Below are 17,126 nucleotides of genomic sequence, written 5' to 3'. Positions count from 1 at the left end.
ACTCCCTGGCCAGGCATGAAGCTCATGCTACAGTAGCTGAGGATAGTTTTATAGTGCTTCACTAACCCCTTGCACCTCCCTGGTAGTTTTAAACCTTACATTTAGGTCTAGTCCACTTTAATCTTTGTATATGATTGAGGTGATAATTTGCATTAACTTTCCAGTGTTGCTGTATAAATTATCAAACTTAGTGGCTTAAAATCACACCAACTTATTATTTTACAGTCCCTAAGATTAGAAGTCAGAAGCATCTTATTTGGTTGAAATCCAGGCGTTGTCAGGAAATACACTGCTTCTGGAGGTCTGAGAATGCATTGCCTTGCCTTTCCTGTCTTTTAGATACTACCTACATCTTTTGATATGCCCCATCCACCATCTTCAAAACCAGGAACAGCAGGTTGAATCGCTCAAGCTATTACTTCTTGGAACCCTTGTCATTATACTGGGCCCATCTAGTTCATCTATTTTAAGGACAGCTGACCAGCTAATTCCATCTGTGACCTTAATTCCCCTCACTAAGTAACCAAACATTTTCACAGGTTCTGAAGACTATAGTGTAGACTATTCTATCTACCACAGTCCAGCTTCATTCTTTTGCATGTGACTCTTTAATGGTCCCAGCACTATGTTTTTAAAGGTATTTATTTATTTATGCATACAGAACTGGGATACAGACCAGATGTGCAGGGGTCGTGAGAGGATGCACCAGAGACAGAGTGGGGAATGGAACAGGTGGATTGACTAAAATACACTGCTGAGGAGAGCAGTGGGTGAGACGGGAGAGGTCAGCCATGCCATGTGAGTCATCTCCCTGGCTGAGGACTGAATTCGTGATGAAACAGCTGTGGCTAACTTTGTAGTGCTCTGCTTTAACCCACTGTGCCACCAGGGAGGGCCTGGTCCTAGCACTATTTGTTGAAGACTACTCTTCCCATTGGTTGGTTTGGGGACCCTGAAGGTAATGTAGTATAGGGGTTTATTTGTGCATATGCATGCACAAATGCTAATACTAATTATTGTGCACATGCTAATACCCTGTCTTCATTACTGTAGCTTTGTAGCAAATCTGAAATCAGAGAGTTCTCCAATTCCCTCCCCTCCCAAGAATATTTTGAATATTCTAGACTCCCTGCAATTATATTTAAATTTTAGGATCAGTATGGCAACTTATACAAAAAAGGCAGGTGGAATTTTGTTGGGTATAGTATTGAATCTATGGACCAGTTTGGGAACAATTACCATCTTAATTTCCTTGCCTTTCCACCTTTTAGATACTATCTACATCTTTTTAAAAAATTTATTTATTTAGGCATACAGTAACTGGGGTACAGGCCAGAGGGGGTGAGGTATCACCAGAGACAGGAGGAGCACAGGCAGTTCTACTGAAATACACTGCTGAGAGGAACAGCGGGAGAGACAGGAGAGGTCTGCTGTGCATGTGGGTGACTTCTCTGGTGGGGGATCAAACTCCTGCTACAGTGCTGAGGAAAGCTTCATAGTGTTGCGCTTTAACACACTGTGCCACCGGCGAGGGCCTCTACTGCTACATCTTTTGATTTATGCCCCATCCATCATCTTCAAATTAAATATTTCAGTATTAAATATGAAATCTTCCAATTCATGAATACGGATGTCTATTGGTTATGTCTTTTTTCAACACATTTGTAATTTTCAATGCACAAAGATTACACTTTTGTTAAATTTATCCCTATTTCATTCTTTTTGATACTATCGCATATAAAGCTTTTCTTAATTTGTTATTGATTTTAAGGATGCCTTGCCAATACAAGTCTCCATGCACTTAGGAGAGACTACTTAACAGCCTAGGCCCATCAAGACTTCCACCTTGCAGCCCTTTCTGCAGATGCTATTCCTGTTTTCTTGTCTACCAGGGACCACTTGCTCCAGCCTGCAAACTCCTCCAGGCAACTGCCAGGATAGATGCCTCTCTGAGTCCTCAGCGACACCGAGGTCCTCTGTGAGCATTTGCAAAAGCCTTTTAAAGAAGTATGTTTTCAGTCCCCCACTCTGTGCAGGGCAAAACTCAGGTGTTTTTTTTTTATTTAGGGGGCTTTTGATTATTTTGCTCTAAATGCAGCTTGTATTTTCAAGAAAGAAGCCACAGACAGTAACAAGATAAACGTCAGAATGTTCAGGAACTTCAAAGTCCGCCTAAACGCGTTCTCCAGAAAATTCCTTCCTTCCTTTCCCCCTCCTGCCCCGCACCTCAAAATCTCGGCTTGGCTCCTCAACACCAGTGGCTCTGCCCTGACACCACTAGGTGGAAAAAAGTAGCAGCCCCTGTAGCCCCGCCTACCCAGCGACTGGGCAAGTCTGCGACTGCGCATGTGCCATAGGCTGCCGCTTGAACGTTCAGTAGAGCGCTCGGCCCGTGTCTGCGCAGGCGCACTGGCGGCCGCTGGGAGCGCTTCCGCCTCCCCGCCGCCGCCGCCGTCGCTATGGCCGCGCCGGCCTCGGGCCTCATTTCAGTCTTCTCGAGCCCGCAGGAGCTGGGCGCGTCGCTAGCACAACTAGTAGCGCAGCGGGCCGCGTGCTGCCTCGCGGGGGCCCGCGCCCGCTTCGCGCTCGGCCTGTCAGGCGGCAGCCTGGTCTCCATGCTGGCCCGCGAGCTGCCCTCCGCCGCCGCCCCTGCCGGCTCCGCCAGCCTCGCGCGCTGGACCGTGGGCTTCTGCGACGAGCGTCTGGTGCCCTTCGAACACGCCGAGAGCACGTACGGCCTCTACCGGGTGAGCGCTACGGGGGCCGCTCAGGGTCACGTTCAGAAAGCCGCGCCCATCGCTTGAACCCGCCTGTGGGTGCCTCCGGAGTCACCCCCAAGAGGCGGCGCCCGGCGTCTGAACCCCGCTATGGGGGTCCCGCGGGGTCACTCTGGGCCTGTTACCTCTTTCAAGGCGGGAGACGGGAATGGGCTAGATGACATCTGGGTGCCCAGATGTCCCACGTGGGCTGTGGACATTTCCCTTCTGGGTGGGCGCCTTGCAGTCACTCTTTGTGCTTTATGCCGTGGCCAGGCTGGGGGAAGGACATGGGCAAAGGCGTGAAGGTGAAGTCGTGTTCCAGGGACCTAGACAGTTGAGGCTCTATATGGCGGTTAGCGACCACGCAGGCAGCAGGGAGCTGGTGTAGAACCCAGGCCTGAACGTCCTCACCTGGATAAGTTCTTGGCGCTATCCACGCCTCGAGAGGTGCTGATGATCTCCTGGCTTACACTCTACCGGGGCCCCACGGCTCTCGTAGAACTAGGGGGACACCCCCATGTTATAAGTGGGAAAACGGAGACTTGGAGGTGCCGAGGACGACCCTGAGGCCCTCTGGCCATAAAACCTGCCCCAGGAGATGTGGGAGGCGCCAGCTTGGCTAGGAGCCTGGAGTCTTTCAGGTCCTGGGTGTGGCGTTCTTTTGGCTTAGAAACTTGAGCTACTGATTTTTTAGTTGTTGATATTTTTTTGTTTCTTTGGAAAAGAACGAAGTTTTGTCCTTTACCAAGCACTTTATTCGTAGTATCTCATGAATCTACCTCATCCTACCCCCAACAGCCTATAGGATGATGCTGCTAGTACCCCCATTTTATAGATGAGGACACTGAGGCCAGAAGAGGAGAGCTTACTTGCCAGGGTCACCCTGTGACCAGCGGGGGACTGGGACATGAACCTGCCCCCTCCTGGAATACATTGGGCCATGGCTCTGGGGCAGGACCCCTGTTTGCCTTCTGTGTATCTTCTCCCAGAAATTTTTTGGGGGACTTTTTACTTCGAGAGACTTTGGAAAACTTCAGATTTTTAAAAAGATTTATTTATTTATGCACACAAGAACTGGGGTACAGACCAAAGGTGTGAGGGTTGAGAGCATTAACCAGAGACAGAGTGGGGAACAGAACAGGCAGATTGAAATACCCTGCTGAGGGGTCCTCCCTGATGGTGCAGTGGGTTAAAGCACAGCACTAGGAAGCTCTCCACAGCTACTGCAGCAGGAGTTCAGTCCCCACCCCGGAGGTGACCCACATGGTACAACAGAGCTTCCTGTCTCTCCCGCTGCTCCTGTCAGCGTGTATTTCATCAATCTGTCTGTTCTGCTCCTCGCTCTGTCTCTGGTGAATCCTCTCACTGCCCCTGCACCTCTGGCCTGTACCCCAGCTGTATACATAAATAAATAAGTCATTTTAAAAAATGGAGTACACTGCTGAGGGGAGCAGCAGGTGACACAGGAGAGGTCTGCTGTGCCATGTGGGTCACCTCCCTGGCTGGGCTTGAACTTATCCTGCAGAGTCCGTGCATAGTTTCATAGTGCTGTGCTTTAACTCCTTTCACCACCAGGGAGGCCCAATTACTTAGAATTCAGTGGTAGGGACACAGTGGGAAACTGGGTGGTTCCCTTCTTCATTGTTGGACAACAGGCATAGGATACATCGGACAGTAAATAAGAGAAACCCACGCAGAGCATTAGTATAATGTGTAGACCAAATACAATAGTGTGGAATGATAGAAAGTGCTGAGGAAGAGGGGGTGAACTGGACGGTGGGGGTTGGGTTCTGAGAAGGTGACTTTTGCTCTGAGAGCTGGAGGTAGTGAGGAGCGAGCCGCAGGCAGGCAGGGCAGAGGGCACTGCAGAGGCAAAGGCTGTGTAGTGGGAATGAACGTGGGTGAGGATTCTGCCTGGCTGCCAGTTCCCCTGTGAGGAGAATTCTGTCAGTTCCCTGGGTGAGCTGTAGTGAAGGGCCACAAATGGGGCAGTTTAAAACAGCAGGGCGTTATTTTCTAGTGGTTCTGGAGCCCAGAAGTCTGAACTCAAGGTGTGGCAGGGCCATGGCTCCCTCAGGACACTCAGGGGAGGGCCCTTTGTATCTCTTCCAGTTCTGGGGGCCCCAGGTAATTGTGCTTTTGGGGGGCCCCAGGTAATTGTGCTTTTGGCACATCATATTAGTCTTTGCTTCTGTTTTCACAGTCTTCTCCTCTGATTCTTTCATTGTGTCCTTGCTTATTAGAACACACTAATCCACTATGACCTCATCTTAGCTAGTTCTACCTGCAAAGACCCTCTTTCTAAATAGGGTCACATTCTGAGGTTACAGTGGGCATGAGCTTTGAGGGCCACTAGTAAACCCAGTATAGACATTTTCTTCTTCGAAGATAGGCCCTTGGGGGCTCTCAGCAGGAATTTTCTTCTGCTCACCCCCAGCCATGGACCTTTGGGGTTGAGGTTGGGGCTTCCCCTGGCCCGGGAGGGGATTTGGTTAGCTGAGGACTTGTCACATGTTTAGAGAAAACCTGCCTGACAAACCAGCTGTTCCACTTTCTGCACCTGCCCAACTATGCCTCAGGTGACAAAGTGGACATCAGTATTTCCTCCTGGCTTTTCTCAGTGCAGTCTGCAGGGGCGTGTGCAGATGGGGACTTTGTACTTGGACAAAAGTGAGGCCTTTCCAATAATGGATTTGACTATGTTACTCTCCAGCACCTGAGCTCCCTGCTACCCTCAGTGCAGAGCCCACACTCCTTACGGCAGCATTTGGGAGTCAGTCCTGTGAAAGCTGATGGGTTTATCCCATGCCCCTACTACCTTCCCCCTCTAGTTCTGTATTTTTGCTGATTCCCTGCTTTTCCTTTGAGTCTCTGCCCAGCATAACCTTGGCTGAGCTAGGCCCTGTCTAAGGTGGCCTAAGGTGGCTCTCAGAATGCAGCAAAGGCCTGGGACTTATTTCTGTGGGAAATGTCTGGAGCCTCTGAGTTGCAGGAGGCCTGAGTCCAGTTGCTTCTGCATTAAACCTGAACAGAAGTGGCACACTAGAGAGTTGGGCACCTGTGGTGGCAGCTCTCCATGCTTCTCCCAAAGAGAAGTTAACGCTCATTACAATTACAGGTGGTACCTCTAAGCAGCAGTGTGAGGAAGGCTCAGCCAGGAGTGGCTGCCTAGAGGAGGCAACCTGAGGGATATATAGGAATTTTTCAGGCAGGGAAAGCAGCTTGTGTCCAGAGGCCTTATGGAGGATACAGAGTGGCTAGGTTTTATGTTCAGGGTAAAGGGACTCTAGGGATTTTGAAACAGAGCCAGACAGTTGCAGACTGGGCTAAAGTTTCCAAACCGGATGAAGCCAAAGATCTCGACTGGCACTGGGGGTGGGTATGAAGCAGTCCTGTCCTCAAGGCGTCCTCACCTGGAGGATCTAAATGATCATATGTGCAAGCCCTCTGCCACCAAGAAGCCTCATTACTGTTGGTGATGTGTCTTTCCTCTTTTCCCTCTCTCTGCCACAGACCCACCTCCTCTCTAGGCTGCCCATTCCTGACAGCCAGGTGATCACCATTAACCCCCAGCTGCCTGTAGAGGAAGCAGCCGAGGACTATGCCAAGAAACTGAGACAGGTGAGTCCCTTAGAGTGGCCACAGGAACACCTCATCCAGGGCGGTGCGCTACCTGCAGGTGGCACAGCATGATTGTCTTAGTGGAAACTTCCCTGGGGGTGACCCAGTTCTGTCCTGGGTCTTCCCCTTTGAGAATTCCCCCTTCTGAGAGGTCATAGCCCTGTCCTGTGGTCCCCAACCCACTGACACCCTATACCAGGCATGGGTCCTATTATCTTGGGGACAGTTGTGTCCCCAGACTCTGGGCTAGTTGTCCAGGTGAGACATGGAAGCTTGTAGGCTAGAGCACCTTTGATCACAGGTGAGTTCCAGCATCACTCTGTTTTATAGACATGTGTGGTTCTTTTTTTCACAACTGTCCTTGGAGTCCTACTTCACAGCCTCTCTGCACCATCTTCTTTCCTTTAGGCCTTCCAGGGGGATTCCATCCCAGTTTTTGACTTGCTAATCCTGGGTGTGGGTCCTGATGGCCATACCTGCTCCCTCTTCCCAGACCACCCCCTCCTGCAGGTAAGTGTGCCCACACTAGTCATGTTGGTACCTGAGCCACAGTTTCTGCCCAGAGGGCAGAGAGAAGTGCCTAGAGTCCAGTCAAGCCAGCCTCTGCCAGGTGTGCATGTTGGACTTAACTCCTCTGAACCTCATATGCCTATCTTAAAATGGACTTTTAGTTAAATAGAGGCACAACTTAGAGTTATTGCAGGTTGGCTTCCAGATCACCACAGTAAAGCAGCTGTGGTAGTAAAGCATAAACAGTTATGCTTAGTTGGTGAGCAGTGAGGTTTATACAGTCCTGTAGCACTATGAAGTGTGCAGTGGAAAAGAACAGTGGCGCCAATGGCTTGCCCCATGCAGGTTTGCCACAGACCTTTAATTTGTATAAATGTAGGGTCTATGAAGCACAATAAAGAGAAATGCAATAAACTGAGGTACAGCTACACCTCGGGATCAGTGGGGTTGGATGGGGTGATGGCTGGAGTGTGCCTGGTGTGTGTGAGTGCCCATGAAGTCACAGTGGCAATATCACTCTGTGCACCCCCCAATCTCTTTCCTTCAGGAACGCGAAAAGATTGTGGCCCCCATTAGCGATTCCCCAAAGCCTCCACCACAGCGTGTGACCCTCACACTTCCTGTGCTGAATGCAGCCCGAACTGTCATCTTTGTGGCAACTGGAGAAGGCAAGGCCGCTATTCTGAAGGTAATGGCTGAAGACCCACTCCCAGGAAGCCATGGGCCCATGGGCCTAGGGATAGAATAGAGTCCCAGACACTGTTGTATTAGAACACTGGGTTCCGAGTTAGTGTATAATTCCTGGGTTCAAGGGAAACTGCAGTTTTAGGCCAGGAGGAGTCAGCAGTTATGGAATAAGATTTTATGCATTAAAAAATTTTGAAATAATCACTAATCTAGAAATAGGTATAAGAAAAAAGTACAACTAAGAGAAGTCAATGAAGGGATTAAGTAAAATTAAAATCAGAGTTTAATGAATTGCTTAATATCTTTAAAGTATTATTCATGGACATGGAAAAGATAGATGCTTGACAAAACTAAAGGGGAGGGGGGTGGGGTGCAGGGAAATCATGCATAGTAGGAATAAGAAAAAAGATATTTTGTACATAATATTTAAGGAAAATATAAAATAAAGATCTTAAAATAAACTAATGTTTTTTTTTTTTTCTGTCATTGAAAAGACTATGAAAGACACTGGAAATATATTTTTAAATTGATTAATAATTCTTGCCCCCAAATCTTTGAGCCTGAGGTGACTACTGTTGGGGTTTGGGAGTCTAGCAGACACAGTACCCCTCCCAGCGAAGCCTGCGGGACGTTGGACAGCCTCTTAGCTCCCATCAGCAAGGGCCCCTTCCTATGGGCCCGAGAGATCCCAGCTCAGTGTGCACATCTGTGAGGCTGCCTCAAGTCTCAGCTCCTGCTGAAGGGTGATCTCACAGGATCTTAGTAAATGAGCTCTCAGACCCAGAATGCTCGGCCAGACGTGGTGGAGAAAGCAGTGTCTGTGTCCCACCGATGAGGAGGCTGCACCAGGGCAGTCAGCATGCTGCAGGCTGTAGGGCCAAACCCCTCAGCTAAGAAAGGGGTTTTTACCTATTGAGAAAAAAATCAAAATAAAATATTCCTTGACATGTGGAAATCTTACAAAATTCAGATTTCCAGGTCCATGAATAAAGTTTTGTTGTGTCATCTGCTACTACTTTTGTGCTGTGACGACAGAGCAGAGTAGTTGCGAGACAGGATGTGACCTGGCCGGAAATAGACAATTGGCCTTGAGCAATATGCAACTCCATTTATGCACATATTTTCTTGTACACAGACAGCCAAACTTATGGCATTGATATAACACAACACTGTGAATGTGATTTTCATAATAACATTTTCTTTTTTCTATTTTTATTGTAAGGATACATCTGTATTTTATATATAACATACAGCACATCTGAATTGTGTCTTCTCGGTAAAGCTTCTGATCAACAGAAGGCTGGCAGTATCTTTAAGTTTGAGCGGAGTTAACAGTTCCTTGTGGGTTTTTGACCACAGAAGGTTGAAGCCCCTGCCGCCCATGTTGCTCAAGAGGCAGCTATATATGGACTCTGATCTTTGCCGTAAAGGTTTGCTGACCTCAGGGTTAAGTAGTCGCAGATCACAGAAGGGAAGGGAACTCTGTCCCTGATTGTATGAAGGTAGGGTAGCTGGAAAAGCAGCCACCTCTGGACGGCTCAGGAGGCTTGTCCCTGGGGGGCCCTGAGACCTCACGGGAAGGGGGGCCTCATACTCCTGACCTCTCCATGCAGCGCATTTTGGAGGACAAGGAAGAGAACCCGCTCCCCGCTGCCCTGGTTCAGCCCCACACTGGGAAGCTTTGCTGGTTCCTGGACGAGGCAGCGGCCAGGCTCCTGACTGTGCCCTTCGAGAAGCATTCCACGTTGTAGCTGTGCCCGAGGGACACCGCCACTGCTGGGACCAAGCACTACCTGTCTGGGCCAGGACCTGCCGGGGCCGGGCCCCGCTGCCACCATGCTTGGGCTTCTTTTAGAAAAGCCAAGTGGTGCTGCTGGGAGCCAACAGCGGCGGGCAGCCAGTCTGCCCGGGGGCTCAGCCCCAGGGTCCTCACTCCAAACAACCCAGATATTAAAAAAAGTATTTGCTTGAAGTCACTGCTGTCTCTTGGTCCTTGGTGGGAAGTAGGGCCAGGCGACTGGGGTGAGTGGCTGATCCCGCTGTCCTCGTCCTCCACCTAGGGGTGGACAGTCTGGGGCTGCCACACCACAGTCCTGCCAGCCAAGGAGCCTCAAACTAAAAATCTATTTTCTCATGGTTCTGGAGGCCAGAATACAAGATCAAGGTGTGGGCAGGACTGGATCCTTCTAGAGGCTTCGAGGCGGCATCCACCCAAGGCCTTTCTTCTGGGTCTGGGTGTTTGGTGGTGGTGGCAGTCCTTGGGTTCCTGGGCTTCTCCACCCCCGCCCCGCACCCCCTCTCTGGATTGCCTCCATTTCTGCCTCTCTATCTCTGTGTATGTGTCTCAGTGTCTTCTTTGGCTATAGAAGCACTCAACACAGGATGACCTCATCTCAAGATTCTTAATTAGTTACATCTGTAAAAGTGCTTATTCCAAATAAGGTCTCTCTCTGAGGCTCTAGGGTTTGGGGTGTGGACATTATCTTTTATGTGTAAAAGAGCAAAATAAAATTTGCCAACTTGACTACTTCAAGTGTATGGTTGAGTGGCATTAAAGTACACAACATTTTTCTGGACTTAACTCTTATAGGGACACAGTTCACCTTGTGCAAACCTCACCACATCGGACCCCATAACTGAAGCTATGTGTCCATTCAGTACTCTGCAGCCCCCTTATCCACCACATACCTGCTATGATTTGGTGATTCTAGGGGCCACATCCAAGTGGGTGTGTGTTTGTCTGCTTATAACTGATTTTACACGGATATCCTCAAGGCTTGTCCATACTGTAGCTTGTTTTAGAATTCCTTTCCTATTTAAAGCCAAATAATGTTCTTTCCTACATGGGTACTCACGTCTCTTTGAGACCCTCTTTCCAGTTATTCTGGGTATATACCTAGAAGTGAAATTGCTGGGTCTTTGTAAATTTGAGGAACCTCCGTACCACTTTCTTTCTCTACCACTGTAGGATTGCAATTTTGACACATCGTTGCCTTAGTAACACTTTTTTTTTTTTGCCCATAATAACTGAACATAACTCTTGTAGGAACACAGTTCACCTTACTACACTCCTGCTGCGCACAGGGTCAGCTCTGCATGGGGCTGCAGCCTGCTTGGAGCCTAGAATGTGCCAAGTGCAGATTTACTGCATTTTCTGAGCTCATCTCAAGGTTATGGCCCAGTGAAGCTTGCTGGCTCCCGGGATGGCACTGGGGCAGGCTGGCAGGCACACAGCGGTCTCGCCCATGCAACAAATTTTTCTAGTGTGGGACCGGGGACGTCCCACAGACACCCCCAAAAGGGGCATGGGAATTGAAAACCTGAAGTCGAAACCACAGATAGTGAAGTTTTTTTTTAACGACTTGTCTGGTTCAGTCACACCTCATGGGACAGTGAGAAAGTGAACAGAAATACTGAAAAAGCCCCAGTGGGCAATAGCAGATGGCTGGGACTTGGGAGCTGCAGGGGGAGACCAGCGCAGGGGGCTGAGAAGCAAAGGGAACGCGAGGATACAGGCATGGGGCCACACGTACCCCTACCCCCATAACTTCTATCCCTGCTTTAAAGCTGCTTATACCTCCCCTCTACTTGGAAGAGTGAAATACACCTCACTGGCCCATGTGGCTCCTGAGGAATCTTGACCATCCTACATCTGCCCTCACTCACCTCCACCAGTCCACTGTGCCGTTCCTGGATTCCACCAAGTTCATTTCCATGTCCTCTGCGCATACTGTCTACTGCCCAGGGTTCTATTTCTCTCCATTCTTTTTTTTAAGATTTATTTGTTATGCACATAAGAATTGGGGTATAGGCCAAATGTAGGGGGATGAGAGGAGTCACCAGAGACAAAGGGGGGGGGCGCAAAACAGGCAGATGTACTGAAATAAATACTGCTGAGGGGAGCAGCGGGTTGGTCAGGAGAGGTCTCTGGTCACCTCCAGAGCGAGGATCGAACTCAAGCTGAAGTGGCTTTAGCTTCTTAGCACTGGGCTTTAACCCGCTGCACCACCAGGGAGGGCCCAATCTGACAGTTTTATTGGCTTGTTAACCCCATGGTCTGGTCCATGGGGGGGGGGTGGACTATAGCTTGTTTTGCCCACTTTTTTTTTTTAATTATCTAATTTTTCTTCCCTTTTTTTTTTTAAAGTATTTTAAAATTTATTTATGCATACAAGAACTGGGGTAAAGGCCAGAGGTGTGGTGGGTGAGAGGGCTCACCAGAGATAGTGGGGAACAGGCAGATCTACTGAAATGGGTCAGGAGAGGTTTGCTGCGCCATGTGGGTCACCTCCCTGGCCGGGGATCAAACTCGTGCTACAATGATTGTGGAGAGCTTCACAGTGCTGTGATTTAACCCTTTGTGTCACCAGGGAGGGCCCTGTTTTGCCCACTTCTGTATTATAACTCAAGGATGGGCTCAGGCACAAAGTGATGTTTCTTAAAGAAGATATGAATCCTCTAGACATTAGTGACACTTAAAGTCAGATGTTCCTGCTAACTTAAAATGTCAATTTAATTCCTTCTGTGGAGACAAGCCACCTAGGGCTGGTGGCTTAACTCTGGAGATTCTAGTTTCCAAATGGCATAGTTGTATCATTGTTATGTGAGTTTCACTTCATAGTCCAAAGTGATTGCTTATATTCCCAGCCTTCATGTCCAAATTCCAGCCACTGGAAATTGACACTCCCCTCATCTGAAAGCTTGAGAGACCTTCAGTTGATCACATTTCAGTGTGGATTGCAGACTTTCCTGCTCTCCTCTCTTCCTCCCTCAAACACTGGGGGCTCTTCTGTGCCAGGCACTGGGAAAGGGGAAAAGACTCAATTTAACCTGCCCAGTTCAGGCAAAACAGGGAAAAAGGAACAGCAACCCTAGCAACCCTAGTCAAGGACACAGTGACACAGTCTCTCTCAGCCACCTCCTCCCCTGCCCCAGCACTGATCCCATGGACTTGAGGTGTCTGTTCAGTGGTTTCCTAGATGGGGGACAGCTGGGAGCCATGGCAGTATCCTCTTGGGACTCAGTATTGCCAGCAATGTGGTGCATACAGTGGGGGTTGGCACCAGGAATTAGAATTAGAAATTCCTACCCACCCTAGACATCCCATCTCTACCCACCCTGTCCTTGCCCCTCACTCCAGCCACTGCTTGCAATTCCTGATGGATATCTGCCCTGCATTCCTCCTCCCAAGCCAGCTAGGAGTTTTGTCTCCCACAACCCCACCGCGCCTCCAGGGCTACTTCAGAGGTCCCCACAGAAACCAACAGCTCTGGGGGCTTGGTCCCAGGGGAACCAGGAGGATGCAGGTGCAGGGTGGGGCTGGGGTGGGACATCCCCCACCACACAGCCTAGTCCTTCTCTGCCCTGATCACAGCACAGTTCTCACCATCATCCAGGCCCCTCGCCAGCTGCTCTGCTCCCAGGATTTCCCAGAACTAAGGAACCGCAGATGCTGTGAGGAAGAGAAGTGTTGCCTCACTCTCAAGGGAACCAGTAGACGACAGCAGGATGGGCGGGCGGCCCTCTAGCCCTCTGGACAAGCGGCAGCAACAGCACCTAAGGGGTAAGCAGGCATGAGACAGGTGGGGTTCAGGACTTGGGTGCCCTATTAATACAAAGCCCAGGTGAGTGATGAATAATTTAAATCAAAGTTTGTCCCAGATCTTGCATGAGGACCTGCTTGTACAAAAATATTTTCCTTACTTACCTGAAATTCAAATTTAACTGGTGTCCAATATTTTTATTCAGTAAATCTGTTAACCCTACTCAGGGTGTGGGTTCAGGGTGGGGGACGTGGTGCCAAGTGGGAGGTGCAATGGGCCCATCCAGATCTCCTGATGGGCAGGGGTAGGCAGACAATTCTGTGTGGACCCTGGGAAACAAGGCTCAGTTTTCATTTTGAGACGATAAGGAACTGGTGCCTCTAACTTCCATACACAAGTTTGAGTTCCTACTATGCTAGGAACTGGAGACACAGTAGGGTTGGGAATGGGCCCACTCTTATGGGCTTATAATCAAGACCAGAAAAGAAGGTGAAGTTATTGTCACACAATGAATTCAATATATTACTCAAGGGAGCTTCAGGATTATTTTCCTAAACTAGTTTAAACAAGATAAAGATTTATTTCTCTTTGCTAAAGAAAGTTACAGGTGTCAGGCAGATTGAGAAAAGTTAAACATCCCAGCTCCTCTTATCTCATGGTTCTATCATGGGTGGTCTATCATTTCATGGGCTATCATGTCTGCAGGGGCCACCTCGTAGCACATAATGGCTGCTGGTGATCCATCCATCAGATCCAAATTTCAGGCAGTAGGATGAACATACAGGAACAGCTTGAAGAACTCTAACACCTGTGTGATCACTTCGGGATCAGGATACAGAGCACACCCATCATCCCAAAAAGTTCCCTTGTGCTGGGGTGGGGCTTTTAAAAGATTTTGCAAATCTCCCAAGTAAGAGATATGAGGAAACTTTTGGGTACGATATATCTGTTTTTTATCTTGATCATGGTGATGACTTTACAGGTGTATACATCTGTTAAATTTGTTAAACTCTGTGATTATACAATTATAGCTTATTGTGCTGCAGTTTTAGATTACACTCAAGTCACCCACTCACCTTGGATGGAAACAGACATGGAGGGTTAAGGGTGAATGGGACTTGGAGCACATCTTGTTAGGCACCTAGGGGAGGAAGTGGGCAGGAGTCCACCAGTGGATTCTTGCCTGTTCTGTCCTCCTTAGGCTGGTCTTTGGATCTGACGCAGCCGACTCATGGTCCTCTTGATCTGCAGGCCAGATGGATGCCCTGCTGAGAAACTTCCTGCCCTGTTACCGTGGACAGCTGGCAGTATCACTTCTGCGGCAGATGGCCCATGAGCTGGGCCCCCATGAGCCGGTTCAATGTCAGCTGCTGCGAAGTAAGGTTGGTACTTAAAGGGGGCAGTAGGGCTGAGCAGGGGGTATTTGTTGGGCAGGGAACCTCCTCATACCATGGCGTTTCTGGTACCAAGATCTGGAGTAACTGTTGCAAATTCATCAGAACTATTACTGGACAGCTACTGGGCGCCCCACCCTGGGCTGCCGGGAGAAGCCACCGCAGTTATGAGACAGACCCTGCTCTGCCCTCTAGGACTCAGGGCATGCTGGATGGGAGTTGGGTGCATGCAGCGAGGGCGTCTCTGAGCTAAGGCCTAGGAGATGAGAGAGCTGGATCTAGAGCCCAGGACGGGAAGGGGGTGCTAGACAGGGCACACTGCGGCCAAAGCCCTGAAGCTGGAGAACACTTTGCCTGAGAGCAGTACCCAATGGCACAGCATGCCCACTGAACCCCCCAACCCTTATATGCACGATGCCCTCTCCCCACTCCTCCTTGTGTTTTGCCTGCCATTCCTTCCAAGAAGATTGCCTTGATTACCACTGCACGCTTGATCTGAGTCAGGCACCTCCCCTGGAACCCTAATTCTGCTGCTTCTCCAGGGAAGTGCTGGGTCACATGTCTGTTTATATATATGCCCTTCAAAATCAGGGATCAGCTCTTATCTCCCCTTCCTGCACACTTGGGGTCCATGTGGTGTTGTCATATAGTAGGGACTCGGGAAGACTGTCAACTCAGGAAGTGTTTGTCAATGAAACAAGAGCCTGGAGTTGCCCAACCCTTGAGCCAAATGTCCCTGGAGCTGGCAAACAGCTCCCAAGGCCTCCACATGCTTGCACAACTTAGTCCTCACCATCCTGGGAGATAGCTCTTTGGCCAGAGGGGAAACTGAGGTGCAAAGAGCTGAGGAAACACGCCTGAGTTCATCCACCAGCATGAGGCAGAGGCACGATCTGAACCCAAGCCACCTTCCCGACGGAGGCTGGTCCCTTGCCCAAACCAGGGTCCTGAAATGTCCCACCACTCTTCTTCCCCCCCCCCCCCAGCGTGGAGACTCCCTGGGGCAGAGCCACTGCCACCTGAGATTCTCCCTTCCCCACGGGGGGCATCGTGAGTTCTGGATGCTACCCCCACTTGCATGCAGTGCAACCTGTGAAACCTATTTGCCTGAACCTATGAAACCATCAGAGGTTAAACATAACCGAAGCAGAAAATGCATTTACTGTATCTCACCTGCCAGACATCATAGCTTAGCCCAGCCCATCTTAAATGTGCTCGGGACACTGACATTGCCTCCAGTTGGTCACAAGTTGCCTAACACAAAGTTGACTTGATTCTAACGTGTACAATATCTCATAGAACAGCCTAACTCCTGCACACTGTACAGTGTAAGTGTTTCCCATGGTGATGGCTGTGCTGCCCAGCACCACAGACAAGATGGAAGCACACACCTCAGGCCCAGAAAAATCAGAATTCAAAGTGAAGTTCCTGTTGAATGCATATCATTTCTGTACCTCCACAAAGTTAAAAGATCGAAGGGAAACTGTTGTAGCCAAAGACCAGCTATATATAATTTATATAAGAACATCTTTAATGATATTATAGAACATCTCAGACCTCGGGAAAAGTATGCAGAATCACTGAAGAAACACTAAAGTTCCTAGAACACCACCAAAGACTCAAAACATATAAATGCAGTTAATTTAGTCATCAAATATTTACTGAGCCCAAGTGTGCCTTAGGTACAGCTCCCAGGCCCAGGGAGGAAACAGCCCTCGCACTGAAGAGCTGCATAGTGAGAGTGAGAGTGACAGAGAGAGTGACACGAGGTGCTGTCCCCCGGCTGTAGCCTGGCCATTTCTAAAAAGTAACCCACGTGCTACATGACCCCGGAACCCCACTTGTGTTCCTCAGCTGATGCTGCATGACAATTACCTCACTATATTTAGTGATGCTAAAGCATCACTCATTTACTATCTCATGGCTGCTATGGGTTGGGAATGCTTATTTATTTATTTATTTATGCATACAAGAACTGGGGTATAGGCCAGAGCTGGAGGGAAGGTGAGAGGATTCGCCAGAGATGGAGTGGGGAGCAGAACAGGCAGATCTACTGCTGAGGGGAGCAGTGGGTGGGTCAGGAGGGGTCTGCTGGACCATGTGGGTCAGCTCCCTGGCTGGGGGTCAAACTTGTGCTGTAGTGACTGCGGATAGATAGTTTCCAGGGAGGCCACCTGGCATGCTTCTTTCGGTCACTTTCAGGCTGCAGTCAAGATGCTGGCCAGGATTGGAGTCTCATCGAGGCTCAAGAAGTTTCTGCTTCTAAGTGGGGGAGCATGAGAGTGTCTGCCTCCCAGGCTGTGGACAGGGCTAAGCACTTGCTTGGTAAAGAATCCCAGCGCCGCACTAGCAGCGTGGGAACTGTCCAGTGTTCCAATTCCGGACATGGGTTGGTTCATTGGACATCCATTCCTCCTCCCTCAGAAGCTGCCCCGAGTTCGAGAGCACCGAGGGCCCCTGATCCAACTGCAGGGCCACCCCCCTCAGTGGCAGCCGGTCTTCTGTGTTCTGCGTGGGGATGGCCGCCTGGAGTGGTTCAGTCACAGGGAGGTAAGTAAGGGGTGACCCAAGCCCCATCCACCTCTAGCTTCTCCCTCCCGCTCTACAGATCC

At 49.6% G+C, this 17,126-nt stretch overlaps 2 protein-coding genes across 2 annotated transcripts in view; both read left to right on the top strand.

The window, feature by feature from the left end:
• The first annotated feature begins 2,380 nt into the window (after window positions 1–2,380).
• Window positions 2,381–10,101, top strand: PGLS (6-phosphogluconolactonase). The gene is made up of 5 exons (XM_004688628.2): window positions 2,381–2,747; window positions 6,273–6,380; window positions 6,789–6,890; window positions 7,438–7,578; window positions 9,191–10,101. Exons 1-5 carry the CDS (start codon window positions 2,460–2,462, stop codon window positions 9,326–9,328), a joined length of 777 nt encoding a protein of 258 aa, XP_004688685.1. The 5' UTR covers window positions 2,381–2,459; the 3' UTR covers window positions 9,329–10,101.
• Window positions 10,102–13,079: 2,978 nt separating this feature from the next.
• Window positions 13,080–17,126, top strand: part of FAM129C (family with sequence similarity 129, member C) — a 15,959-nt gene continuing 11,912 nt past the window's right edge. Inside the window, exons 1-3 of the mRNA XM_012728929.1 lie at window positions 13,080–13,140; window positions 14,372–14,502; window positions 16,939–17,068. Of these exons, the coding sequence (XP_012584383.1) occupies window positions 13,086–13,140; window positions 14,372–14,502; window positions 16,939–17,068 (316 nt within the window). The 5' untranslated portion in view covers window positions 13,080–13,085. The remainder of the gene's footprint in view (window positions 13,141–14,371; window positions 14,503–16,938; window positions 17,069–17,126) is intronic.

The sequence above is a fragment of the Condylura cristata genome, unplaced genomic scaffold, assembly GCF_000260355.1.
Source record: "Condylura cristata isolate star-nosed mole 26May11 unplaced genomic scaffold, ConCri1.0 scaffold00024, whole genome shotgun sequence".
Classification (NCBI taxonomy): domain Eukaryota; kingdom Metazoa; phylum Chordata; class Mammalia; order Eulipotyphla; family Talpidae; genus Condylura; species Condylura cristata.
Note: the sequence above shows the minus strand (reverse complement) of the source record. Positions and strands in the feature narration are given on the sequence as shown.